We start from the raw sequence: 14,400 nt of genomic DNA on the forward strand, positions 1-14,400 counted from the left end.
GACCTGTCTCCCATTGAAAATGTTTGGCGCATTATGAAGCGCAAAATACGACAACGGAGACCCCGGACTGTTGAGCAACTGAAGTCGTACATCAAGCAAGAATAGGAAAGAATTCCACCTACAAAGCTTCAACAATTAGTGTCCTCAGTTCCCAAATGCTTATTGAGTGTTGTTAAAAGGAAAAGTGATGGAACACAGTGGTAAACAGGCCCCTGTCTCAGCTTTTTTGGAACATGTTGCAGGCATCAAATTCAAAATGAGTGAATATTTGCAACAAAAAAAACCCAATAAAGTTTATCAGTTTGAACATTAAATATCTTGTCTTTGTAGTGTATTCAATTGATTATAGGTCGAAAGGTATTTGCAAATCATTGTATTGTGTTTTTATTTACATTTTATATAACGTCCCAACTTCATTGGAATTGGGGTTTGTACTTGGCCTACTCTGCGTGTGCATGCCCTGCCTGATGTTTCTTTGTGTGTACAGGACCCCAGTTATGAAATTACCACAGACACTACTTGTTGTAATAGGACAGTAAAGACAACGTTCAGTAAGCAACCTGAAAAGGTCTATCTGATTTGTGGTGATCAGGCTTATAGCTGTTTCCTGAAAGAAGCCTAAAGTCGGCGTTACTTTGCATTTCTGGTACCTTTAATCAGACAGGCGTGCAGAACCTGATAATGTAATAAATCCCTGATAATGTAATAACCCCGATAATGTAATAAAAAGCTGCTCTTGAGTCCATTGAAAATGCAATAAAACCTGATAATGTAATAACTTCCTGATAATGTAATAAAGTGCATTTGCATGTCCAACTTTGACCTGTTGGTGGCGCTAGAGCTCTGGAGCTAGAGTTGCCAACACAGTATCACCACTTGAACCCATTAATAGGTGGTCTGCTGTTAAATTATTACAATATTGGGGAATTATTACATTATCAGGACCTGCAAAATGAAGGCTAACCTGATCATGTAATAATCTCCTGTTAATGCAATACTTTATTACATTATCGGTAAAAAGTTTATTACATTATCGGGAAACGCACTTTATTACATTATCAGGAAGTTATTACATTATCAGGTTTTATTGCATTTTCAATGGCCTCAAGTGCATTTTTTTTATTACATTATCAGGTTCTACAAGGCGTCTGCATCAGAATTATCATCACTCCATCGCAAAGCTTAATGTGCCTTATCAACGGCTCAGCGCACATTTGGCATATTGATACCCTCGCATGGTATATATGCAGCTCAGGAGGAGATCAAGTCATGCTTCACTGTGTTAGAACATCACATGAGCATCTCTACAGCTGCCGTCACGACCATGGCGAAACGCTTAGATGATGTTGGACGTATAGCAACTGGAAATAGGATGGCGCTGGATCTTCTGTTAGCCTCACAGGGTGGTGTATGTAGGTGATCTCCACTGAATGCTGTGTATATATTACTAGCAACGATGCTGAAATATCACAATTGAAACATGATACTGAACAAGGGGTAAAAGATTTACATACTGTTCATGGTGGGATCCGTTGTCAGGAATGTTCGGTCCCTTGGTATCTGTGAGTGCATCATTCATTTGCACACTGATTGTAGGTATTCTTCTGTTTTTGGTTATTGTTTTCATCATTACTTGTATGATTGGTATGATCTGTAAATATTGTGTTATGACTGTACTTAATGCTGTACAAGTTCAACATTTTCCTGATCCCTGGGTTCCACCATATGACGGTGATGATAATGAAAATTTTTAGCAAGTGTCTACAGTCACTTCATTTAATAGAGTAGTTCTCCAAGATCCTTTCCTTCATTTGGAGTTATTGGTTTCTTTTCCTTTCCTTATGTTAATGCTTAGTTAGTTAATTTGTAACCAATTTACGTGTGTTATGAATATGTCTCTTATTTATAGTTTCATCATTTATTCATTGTTTGATGTTACTGGGGACTATGTTGTGTTTTAGATGGATTATGAGCATTCACATAAGCTTTTCCCAAATGTCAACCCTGGGTTTTTTTCTTGTGATATAACCACTCAGATTAGTGTAGGTAACCTCTCCAGTCTTTTACTCATTTCTAGTCAAGAGTGAAATGAGATGTGTGGTTGGAGAGGACATGGGATGATTGTGACTTCTGTCTGACTGCTGAGTTTATATGCAAATGCCGTGTTAAGGCATCATGTCCTCTTGAAGGAAAATGCCAGACAGAGGGAGTCATCTACTAGGCATCGGTGACAAGAGAAGACAACTGCAATGTGGACACTTACGTGGGATTAACAGGGGGCCCTTTTAAAATTGGGTTTAACGCTCATATGAGTAGCTTCAGAAATGAACATGCAAAAAATGCAACGGCCTTAAGCCGCCACATTTGGTCATTGGTAGACAAGAATATCGGTTATTCTTTCTCATGGAAAATCCTTGCAAAGAGCAATGCATATTCAATTAGAGGTAAAAGATGTAACCTGTGCTTGGCAGAAAAGTATTTTATTATTTGCAGACCTGATATATCCACCTTGAATAATAGAAACGAATTGGCCACCAACTGTAGACACCGAAAGAAATATCTCCTTCGTAACTATAAGTAAAACATCTTTATTATCCCCCCCCCCATTAAATGATACACGTGTGACTTTTATTCATTTATTAGAGGGTTTTTTTTATATATATGTTAACTGCCTGTCCTTCCAACTGTGCCCCAACACCACCCCACTATATGAGTTACATAAATTACCTTGTTATATTTTAAATATACGCCATTTCCACAGTGCCTTGGTCCCTAAATGCTTTTCAAAACAAGCCCCAGTCCCTTACCCCATTGGTTGTAATGTTTTGTACCCCAACATTGGTTGCTGTGCATCGTAACTACCTACTCCATTGCTTGTTATAGTTTAAATGTTTCCTCATCTGATTGGTTGCTGTCCAACCGAAATTAGGGGTGTGACGCTGGGCAACGTAAATTGCATGTCTTTCTTTGTTGAATCACATTAGCAGCTGATGAGTGCGCGATGCACGAAACAGGCCTGTACTGCTATGTATTAAAACTTTTTCCTGCATCTGTATTTATATATATATATATATATAAAACTTTGTTAAAAGAAACACTCAACGGTAGGGAAAGTGCTCAACAAATAAGTAGCAAAATAATCCAGTGAGTCAAGTAAATTCTCTATGAGACAGTACAAGCCTGTTTCATGCCATAAGCAATCATCAGCTGTCAATGAAACCACTCGAGGAAGGACATACCATCTACTGCGTCGTCATGCACATCAGGTGCACATTGACCAATGGGGAAAAGAGATGTGCAACGTATAAAAATTTCAAAAACACGTGATTGCTAACGGAGTTGTGATTCACAATTCAAAAACACGTGATCGCTAATAGGTCCAATTTGGGGGGGGGGGGGGGGGTATTTGTCTTTTGTCATGATTTATTTGTAATTACAAAATAGGTGCTTATATCTATGCCTGCAACTGCTGGCCAATTCATTCCTGTTATTCAATGTGGACATTTCTGGTTTGCAAATGATAAAATATTTTTCAGTTAGACATAGATTGCACATTTTACTACTGGTTGAATATGCTTTGTTCTTTGAGAGGATTATCCAGGAGGTTGAATAATTAATGTTTATGTCTGCCAGTGACCAAATACAACGGCTTAAAGATGTTACATTCTTTAAACTGTTGTTTCTAAAGCTACACGTGTGCTACACATGTGTCCTGATTTACAAATAAATGTATGTGCGTTTGTTTGTGTAAACATGCGTGTTTTGTGTGTGTGTGTACGTACGTGTGTGTTTGTGTTTGTTTATCTTGGTCAGGAGCGTGAATTGCAGCGGGCGGTGGAGAGCTCCTGTGTAGAGGAGCTGAAGGTGGAGCTGGAGCAGCTCCAGAGAGAGAGGGTAGAGCTGGACCGGATGCAGAGACAGCTAGACCAGGAGATGGAGACTCTAAACACACACACTACTGCCCGCACGCAAATGGACATGCTGAAAAAAGACAAGGTGATTTGACGAAAAAAAAATGCTGTAATTACGCCAGGGCAATGTTTTTAAATTGATGTTTTATTGCATGTAAACATTAAGAATTATAGCTTGAAGTTTTAGATGCCAACATTCATCAACATCAGTTTTTTTTAAAACTTTATTTTCCGATTTTCAAGTTTTTTGGAACAGGTATACAAGACACACGAACAACAAAAAAATGTAGGAATCCCCATTCCCCCCAAGGCTAAAAAAAAAAAAGGACTGTGCAGGGATTTCTTATTCCATTTCCATATAATAACCATGTTTTTGAAGACAATATGAAGTTGTACACATATTATCTATAAATATTGTCATTACAACCAGGTAAAAAAAAGTACATTCAATAAAAGGGAAAACCTTCAACAAAGTCTATGAAAGGACTCCAAGTCAAAGTAAAGTTTTTCAGGGTTTTACATATTTCATATCGGAGCTTTTCTAAAGGTAGAAAGGACAGCACCTCCCTTAACTACTGCAAAAATGATGGAGCTTTATTCGACTTCCAGTTAAAAAGAATAAGTCTGCAAGCTAGCAATGAAGCAAATGCTACAGCATTTGTCTGCAAGGTTGTGACCTTACAGTTAGGAGGTGGTATGCCAAAGTTGGCTGTTTGAAAATCAGGGGTTATGGTCTGTTTACAGATATGTGAGAATGCATTAAATATACATATGTCCCCAGTAATTTGAGAGAGGGGCCATGCCCTGAACATGTGTCCCACCGAGGCTGGACTATGGCTGCACCTCGGACACCCAGGGTCTGTGGTGGGAAACATTCTGGCAAGCTTGTCCCCTGTAAGCAACATCAATTTCAATTGATGTTGGTAATATCAATATTCATATGACTATTTACAACATAATTGAAGTGGAGAAAAGCTTTTCATTTACTCTGCTAGATTTCATCATTATGAAATGACAGCTAAATTGGAATTAGTTTGGGCACAGACAGACAAAAGTTATGTAATGTTCACCTACCGCTTATATAACATTATTAGTGAACCAAGAATTACAAGACTGCAGGGCTGTGAGAGGCAGAAGTTGGCATTTCCTTGCTCAATTCCCTCTAAATTCAGCAACTTTGTAACCCACTGCTTAGCACCAGTTTAGCTAACAGCAGCTCTACAGGGTGGTTCCATCTAGCGATTTAGCACACATGTACTTAAACACACACGCACAGAGTTGCAAAGTGTTTTACATCCTATGTTTTTATTCTGTACATTAAATGAATATAATATGCCCTGTGATGGTCTGGCGGCCTGTCCAGGGTGTCTCCCCGCCTGTCGCCCAATGACTGCTGGGGCCTGGGATAGGCGCCAACATCTCCCACAACCCTGAGTAGGATAAGCGGTTTGGAGAATGAATGAATGTGCCTACAACAAGTTTGAAATTTTAATGTACATACAATAATTCTTGTACATACAATAATTCTATCTACGTAAACCAACAAATTTTACAAGAGTATGAATTTTCAAAGTCAAATTGAAGGTATCATTTCTCTTTTTCACAGAGGAGGCAAGTGTTATTTTTCTTAGAGCAGTCATATTTCTCAGAACATATCCCAGAAAGTTGAATCAATTCATTTGGACACAACGTTTAGTAGGAGAAACGTCTCATCCTACAATTTGCATCTTATTTGTTGTACTCCCGTTGGTTTTAATTCTGCTTTGACACCAAACAATTTGGCCTCTTTAATGTGTGATGTCTGGATAATAAGTCCTTCATCATTAATGATTTTATTGTTTCTAATAATCTGGACTTTTTTGTAATCACTGAGACATGGCTGTCCCCAGGGGACACTGTTCCCCTGATTGAGGCTAGCCCCCCTGATTTTGCATATTTTCATATTCCCAGGCCCTCTGGTAGAAGGGGTGGCCTTCGCTGTTTTTTACAAGTTAGGTCTTAAGTGCCGCCCTGTTACTTTTGGTATTTTTATCTCATTTGAGGTTTGTTTTTTAATCACTGGCCCTTCCCCTTTGCTCTGCATCTTGATTTATGGGCCCCCTAATTCAGTTAGTTTTATCTCGAGTTTTCTGACCTTTTATCTATTGTCATGCCAAAATATGCCAGGGTGCTTATTCTTGGCAGTTTTTAATATTCATTTGCGTTGTCCTTCTCATTGCCTGACTTCACATTTTTTGGCTCTTATAGACTCTTAACCTCATTCAATCTGTTAAAGGGGCCACACATTCCAAATGCCACATCTTAGACCTTGTACTCTCACTCTCATCTGGTTTCTCTCTCAAATGTCTAATCTGGTGGATATGTCTTTATCTGACCATAAAGCTGTCATTTTCAAAGTTCCACTACAGCTCGCTCCTAGTCACTATTCTAAAACACGCTCTTGCATTACACTACAGCGCCTAGTCACTATTCTAAAACACGCCTTGCATTCTCAGTGCTGGCTCTGCAGTTAAATTCTGTGATGCTTTTAATTCATCATCCTTTACCCTTCTTTATCCCTCCTCAATCCAGATGCACAATTAAATTCATTCAGTGATCAGTGCCTATCCATCCATGACCAAATTGTACCATTTAAAACTAGGAAACAAAAATCAAATAACCTCCCCTGGCTGAATGATCACACTTGTGCCCTTAGAAGACTGTGTAGAAAATCAGAACGACAATGGAAGGTCACCAAGTCTGAATTAGCACATAACACCCTTAAAAACCAAATGTTAATTTACCAGAAGGCAGTTAAGGATGCGAAATCAGCGTACTTCTCTGAACTAATATCAAGAAATAACCACAATGCTAAAATTTTCTTCAGGGTAATTGATTCTGTTATTAATGGTCCCTCCACTTCTCTTTTTGAACCTGATGTTGAGTTGTCCAAAAAATGTCTCACTAAAATAAATAAGATGGAGAATATTAGATTCCAAATCCAGCCAGGCTCTTGCATTCGTTCCATTCCCCATGTTTATTCTGCCTCTTTTGTCCAGTTTCAACCAATTACAATTTCAGTGTTAGAGAGTACAGTCTCCAATATTGAGAGAGGGTATCAAAGCTGACGTGGCGGCAGTGAAGGAGGAAATATTAACAGAGTTACGTTCTTCTGTATCAGTCCTCCAGACTACTGTCTCTGCACATGTCGGAAAAATTGCGCACATTGAAACCTCTCTGACAAACGTGGACGGGAGGGAGTCACAGAGCTTGAAAAGTCGCATACGGCTCTGAAGGCAGAGAACACTAAACTACATACCAAGCTGGATATTCTTGAAAACTTCTCAAGGAGGAACAACATTAGGGTGATTGGACTAGAGGAGAAAATCGAAGGAAACCACCTCTCTGCCTTCATGGAAAAGTTCCTGACCGAAGTTTTCGGGGAAGACAGCTTTACTTGACCGCCTGTGGTGGACCGCGCTCACCGGACCCTGAGACCGCCACTGTCGACAGGCCCTCCGCGGGCTATGGTGGTTCATATGCATTATTTCCAGGCTAAGGAGCAGATCCTGCAGATGTCATGGGTGTGAGGACAGCTAACTTGAGGAAAAAAGATCAGTTTCTACTGCATCTCAGTGGTGATTTATTACACAAGAGAGCTGCATTCCTCCCAGTGAAGAAACAACTTCGGGATGCAGAAGCGAAATATTCCCTTCTACATCCAGCAAATCTGCGGCTCGTTTTCAATGGGACAAAGCACGTATTTGAAACACCGACAGAGGTGGCTGCTTTTGTTAAGACTAAGATTCTACCCGAGGTGGAAAAAACATTCAGGGAAAAGATTGAAGATGATGGTATGTCGTAATAAACCGGTTGGTGATATTATTGCTAAGTAGGGTCGGTTATCTGCCTAGTATTTCCTTTATACTTTATACTTAAAGGCATAAGATCAGAATATCTGCTTTTTGTTGTTCTTTTATTTGACTTAGTTATTGTTGGTTATGTTTGCCTGATAGCATATGTCAGGATAGGGCGTTGTAAAAGTGCCAAAATTTAAGCTAAGAGTAAACATGACATAAGAAACTCAAGCATGGCACAAACTAACCACACTTGGTAAAAAGAAAAAAAATAGACGTGTTGTAAGAATCCACTGTTAAGCGAGGAGAGCTAAGGTGCATATGTTGTAAATTGGCTATGGGTTAAATAGCTATGGCTATGGGTTAACCCATAGCTGGGTTAAATAGTGCCACTGCCTAGTGGATACCTTGGGAGAGGAATAGGCTACAGGAGTAAACCCCTACAGAAAATCAACATCTACAGTGCTGTTGTTTTTCTTGCCCTTTTGTATCTGTCTAAGTCGGAGAGTACTGCTGGCGTCATGTGTGGCTGCCACTTCTCCCTCTCCTAGCCCCCCCTTCCCATCCAGCCCTGTATGTTTTTGCTATGTTTATCTGTTGTCTTGTTTCACCCCGTTTATTGTAAAGCGACTTTGATGTTAGAAAAGTGCTATATAAGATTGATTTGTTATTATTATTAGTATTATTATTATTATTATTACATATATCCACCAGACAGCATTGCGCTATGAGTCCCCTGCTCTTCACGCTTGCCATCGAACCACTTTCTGCGTCTTTATGTCAGTGCCAGGCCTTAGAAGGTATAACCCGAGGATATACATGTCATAAATTATCTCTTTATGCCGATGACCTCCTTTTATATATTGCCAACCCATCATCTTCGCTACCACATGCCCTGCCTATTTTGGATCAATTTGGAAGGTTCGCAAGTTACAAGTTGAACTTAGAAAAAAGTTATCTTTATCCTGTAAACCCAGTGGCCCTCAATATCCCAGCTACAGCATTTCCAGTCAAGAGAGTGACATCCGACTTTAAATATCTCAATGTGGTGGTACCTCGCTCCTTTCATATGCTATTTAAATTAAATTTCACACATCTGATCGAGCAGTGCAAGCAGGACATACACTGCTGGCTCCTTACCTCTATCACTAGCTGGCCGGATTAACCTAATTAAGACGAATATTTTCCCTAGATTTCTCTATATTTTTCCAAAGTATTCTGATTTTATTCCTACAAAACGTTTTTTTATCATTTGACCAAATCCTCACTGGATTTATGTGGGATAGCAAAACCCTGCACATTTGTAAGTCATTTCTACAAAGGCCAAAAGGGTTAGGAGGTATGGCCATGCCTCACTTTCTTCACTGTTATTGGGCCAGCAATATCTAAAACATTATAATGTGGGTCAGGAATGGTGCAGAAGCTCCAGTCTGGGTAAAATTGGAATCTTTTAAATTGAAACGCCCGTCCTTAATCTCGGCCTCTTTACCACTTAGTGCTGGCTCTTTTGAAAATTCTGTAGTTACCCATACATTAAAGATCTGGGTACAGTTTGGCAAACATTTTGGGTTGCAGAGCGCTTCACTTCGGGCTCCTATTTTTGCAAATCATCTTTTCACCCCCTCTATGTCAGACTTGGCTTTTCAGGCCTGGCATGGGAATGGCATTAGAGTTGTTAAAGATTTATATATAAATGGAGTATTTGCATCATTTGAACAATTGTCAGAAAAGTATGCCCTGCCACACTCCCATTTTTTTTTATACCTCCAGGTTAGGCATTTTTTACAAAGAGGCTATCCTTTCCCAGAGCAACCTCCAAGCACCCCCTTAGATGCTCTTTTAGGATTTAATACTAGTCTCAGAGGGGCCATCTCCTGGATATATGATGTAATTAACACTATTAACCCACAATCTCTAAACAACCTAAGGACAATTTGGGAACAAGACCTAGGCCTGTCTTTTGCAGAGGACCAGTGGACTTCAATTCTCGACCTAGTACACTCCTCATCTCCTTGTGCTGGACGCGGTCTTATACAATTAAAGATAGCTCATCGTCTTTATCTCACTAAGGAGAAACTGACAAGAATATACCCAAACATTGATCCCACCTGTGATTGATGTAAAACTACCACTGCAAACTGGTTGCACATGTTTTGGTCATGCTCAAGCCTTCAGACGTTTTGGGGAAAGGTCTTTGAATCCCTTAGTGATGTGTATAATATGACAATTGTACCTCAGCCCATTATTGCCCTGTTTGGATTGAGGCCAAAGGATGCAGGGTTTTCGACTGAAATGTGCAATGTGGTTGCCTTTACTACTCTGTTAGCTCGACGTCTCATCCTCTTCAATTGGAAGAGAGCAGTGTCACCATCCCATACAAGATGGCTGAAAGAGCTTGAAAAAAATCAAATTTACATTGAAGGGGAATGCAAATGAATTTGAAAGAGTCTGGAGGCCCTTTTCTTACCTACTATGATAACCTAACCCAAATAACAGACTGGGATATTTCATAACCTAATTATTTCTTGGTTGGAGCAGAACTGTAGCAGTCTAATTAAGAATTAGTTTAAAAAGATAAAAATGATTGTAATTTTTTTCCCTTTTTTAAATTATTAATTTTTACTTTTTAATTTTTTTTCTTTTCTCCCTTGTCTGTGTTTATGTGAATGGGGTCGTTGTATAGCTGTCATATATTTATTTGTACTTGATGCCATTTTGGAGGATGTTGGGGTGGGGTGGGGGGGTTAGAGACATGTTCGGGAGCAGGGGAGGGATGGGAATTATACTGGATTTATTTCATGTTGATTCTGTGATGTGTAAAATGCAAAATCCAATAAATATAAGTTTAAAAAAACAGTGCGTCTACCTTTGCCCACTGGAATGATGATGATATTGTCCTTACTGAGAGTCGTGAGTGCATTCCTCTCATCTCTGCTGATGTCGGACGGCGGTGGCTTTGCATTGGTGAGGCAGGCTGAAACTTTAGTCCACAGTTGCTCCGCTTGCGGGTCCGTTATGTTACAAATTGCTAATTCAGTTGCTGTAAACAGTTCCCTGAACCGAGGGGGCGGGGCTGAGAGTAGATCTGTCGCCATCGGCGACTGCTCCATCCCCTCTGTCGATCCAGGGGGGGGCTGCAGAACACCACGTGCCTTCTCCGATACATGTAGAATCGCCACCTGCTTCTTTTGACCTGAAAGTGAGGAGTTTTGCCACGGGGACATAGCATGTGGGAGGATCACGCTATTCCCCCCAGTTCCCCCTCCCCCCGATCAGGCGCCTCGACTGACCAGAGGAGGCGCTAGTGCAGCAACCAGGACACATACCCACATCTGGCTTCCCACCCGTAGACACGGCCAATTGTGTCTGTAGGGACGCCCAACCAAGCCGGAGGAAACACAGGAACTCGAACCGGCGATCTCGATATTGGTAGGCAATGGAATAGACTGCTATGCTACCCGGACACCCCACATTGGCCTTTTTAACTCTTAATTAATAGTCACAGTAATTTGCATATGAAACGGATCGCTGGTTTTTGTTGTGATGCAACTGTGCCAGTTTCGATCGCAATGCAACTGCTATTTATAAGATCAGGGATACCTGTAGTCAGCTGAGACAGACGAAGTCACTTAGTTGAGGGATGAAACGTTTCTCCCTCTAGACATTGTGTCTTAATCAACTGATTCAACTTTCTGGGATTTCCTTAGCTGGATTATTGATCGTACATCATGACACTAAGACATACATGCACTTTCTTTGGCGATATACAGCTATGAAAACACTGCCTCTTTTTTTTTTTACTTTGCCTCTGCCCAGGGCACCACATGCTGACAAGGTCATCTTAAATTAAAAGTGAACTCATGGAAAATTAAAGTTAGGAAGATAGATTTTGATATAAATGAATGATTCATGCTAATTATTGAAAAAAGGAGCTCTTACAACAAATATATTTGTCTTCAAAGGTCCATGTTTAAGCAGAATTGACGATTTCATGGGTGCTGCCATTGAAACTTTTCTTAACCACTAGGGGAAATGTCCTAGACTGCCTGCGTAAATGCTGTGATAGCATGTAGACTTTGCACACAGTGAGTCAGACTTAAAACAATGGGATTGCAGGCCGTTATATCAATTTATTTTTTTATACCATTTTCCTTTGTTAAAGGACACTGTTAGACTTATTTGTATTTGCTGCCTCTCGAGCTGCTTTCCATCTGTAGCTGTTGATTTCATCTTCCATGTTTTGTCCCTTATTTATTGAGCATTGATGCCAGTCAGGTTTTCTCATTATTGGGCGTACATTAAAGCATGTAGGCTGTCACCTGCACAGAGACTGCTTGGCAACCTCCTGCTGGCAGTAGAACCACAATACATTAAGTTTTTCCTAAATCATCAAACATGCGTAAAGCTTTTCTTGTCACCTCAGAATTAAAAGGTACTAACCCATGTATGTATTTACATTACATTTACTATTACCTTTAGTATTTGAATGACCCTTGTTAATGGTAATTTGATAATGTGGATCTCCTATTGTGGCCCTGTGATGGCCTGGCTGCCTGTCCAGGGTGTCTCCCTGCCTGTTGCCCAATGACTGCTGGGATAGCCTCCAGCATCCCTGCGACCCTGAGAGCAGGATAAGTGGTTTGGATAATGGATGGATGGATGGATTTCCTATGTTCTCCTCTCGTCTCTTCTCCTGTACTTCTTTTTCTACCTCTTTCTTACCCACTGTCTCTTCTCTTCTCATCTGCCTTCTTTCTGTCGGCTCTGCTCTTCTCTTTCATCATCCCTCCTTCCCCCAGGCTGAGAAAGAGGAGCAGGTACGAAGGATCAAGTCTCGCCACAATGAAGATCTGCAGTCTTTGCTTGGCCATTTTCCCAACAAGAGAGAATTGGAGGACTGGATCTACGCCAAGTCCAAAGAGATCAACGCCACGCGGGATAAACTCACCAAACTCAAGTTAGTACGGGTTGTACAGTTGCCATTTATATGCACACTTTTTTCCTCTCCTGAAAATGGAACGCTCTGTCCCTGAATAAAATGCTAAGTACATGTGAAGGCACTTTAAGTCAAGTCAAGTCAGTTTTATTTGTATAGCTCAGTGTCACAAATTACTGCCACGTGTAAAATCGAAAGTGAGTGAGAAAATAAATCTATTAACAGTTGAACCCACTAAAAGCAACGTCATACAACTTTTTTACTTGAAAATATCAGCTTCAAAATCATTCTGATGGTACACTGACTTGTAATAGGGAGAATGGGGCCTCTTTCATTTCCACTCCGTGCCCCGAATGCCTGTTCTTGCACTAAGTAATGGGTTGCATGGGTATGATCTCCTGTGAGTGATTTTTTTTTTCCCCCTAGGATGATGAAATCATAACCCACCCTACTCTGCCTCTGATTGGCTAGTACTTGTTGCCTTTGTAGGTTGGTTGTTGGTTTGTAGCATGAGGAGTGAGATTGGTTAGGGTTAGGGTAAGAATATCAGGGTAAGCCGCTCAGAGGCAGAGGTTGGGTCAGATCGTACCCACACAAACCAAGTTACATCGTGCAAAAATAGGCATTCGGGGCGCAGAGTGAGAATGAAAGAGGCACCATTCGCTCTATTACAAGTCAGTGTACCATCAAAATGATTTTGAAGCTGTTATTTTAATGTAAAAAAGTTGCGTAATGTTGCTTTAAGTCAAACTCTGATGATTGGAATACCTGACAACTCAAAGGTTTTTTAAATTCCAGACAAAACTTTTATACTTTAAGGGCGTCCGGGTAGAGTTGGCAGTATATTCCGTTGCCTACCAACACAGAGATAACCGGTTTGAATCCCTGTGTTACCTCCGGCTTAGTTGTACATCCCTACAGACACAATTGGCTGTATCTATGGGTGAGAGGCCAAATATGGGTGTGTGTCCTGGTCACTGCAGTAGCGCCTCCTCTGGTCGGTCGGGCGCCTGTTCGGGGAAGGGAGGAGGAACTGGGGGGAATAGTGTAATCCTCCCACGTGTTACGTCCCCCTGGCGAAACTCCTCACTGTCAGGTGAAAAGAAGTGGCTGGCAACTCCACATGTATCAGAGGAGGCATGTGGTAGTCTGCAGCCCTCCCCAGATCGGCAGAGGGGGTGGAGCAGCAACTGGGACAGCTCAGAAGAGTGGGGTAATTGGCCAGGTACAATTGGGGGGGGTTATACTTTATACCAGTCCGACTTTGCATAAGTTGAGGTCGGATTAGTGCAGAACCTTCTTAACTAGATCACTCCCGTTGGTTCAAAGCTGTATTTCACGACTGTTTTAACTCAGTTTAGTGATGTGCAGGTTGACTCAAAGGTTACAATCAATCACAAGGAATAGCTCCATGACTTGTTCACAGCAGGCGTGTCTGAAGTGAGAGATTTTATTTGTAAACCGGTAAGAGAGCATATTTAAGAATGTCTAGCAAATGGACTGACCTAGAAATAAGAAAGCTGTGTTCGCTCAGTGCAAAGGATAAAATCAATCAGTAGCTGTGTTATAATTATATGAAAAATCGCCAATGCTGAAATAACAAATAAGTAATGCAGCTGCCCAATGCTCCTATATAATAGGATGGGCTACATGCATTAAAAAAAAATTCATTGTAACAAAAATGTACAATGACAAAGTGGCTTGGTAAAAATAACAG

At 40.7% G+C, this 14,400-nt stretch overlaps 1 protein-coding gene across 1 annotated transcript in view; it reads left to right on the forward strand.

The window, feature by feature from the left end:
* The window catches only part of rad50 (RAD50 homolog, double strand break repair protein), a 102,347-nt gene that overhangs the window by 36,024 nt on the left and 51,923 nt on the right, over positions 1-14,400 (forward strand). The window contains exons 12-13 of the mRNA XM_056284937.1: positions 3,814-3,996; positions 12,547-12,704. Of these exons, the coding sequence (XP_056140912.1) occupies positions 3,814-3,996; positions 12,547-12,704 (341 nt within the window). The remainder of the gene's footprint in view (positions 1-3,813; positions 3,997-12,546; positions 12,705-14,400) is intronic.

This window comes from Lampris incognitus, chromosome 8 (assembly GCF_029633865.1).
Source record: "Lampris incognitus isolate fLamInc1 chromosome 8, fLamInc1.hap2, whole genome shotgun sequence".
Lineage (NCBI taxonomy): Eukaryota > Metazoa > Chordata > Actinopteri > Lampriformes > Lampridae > Lampris > Lampris incognitus.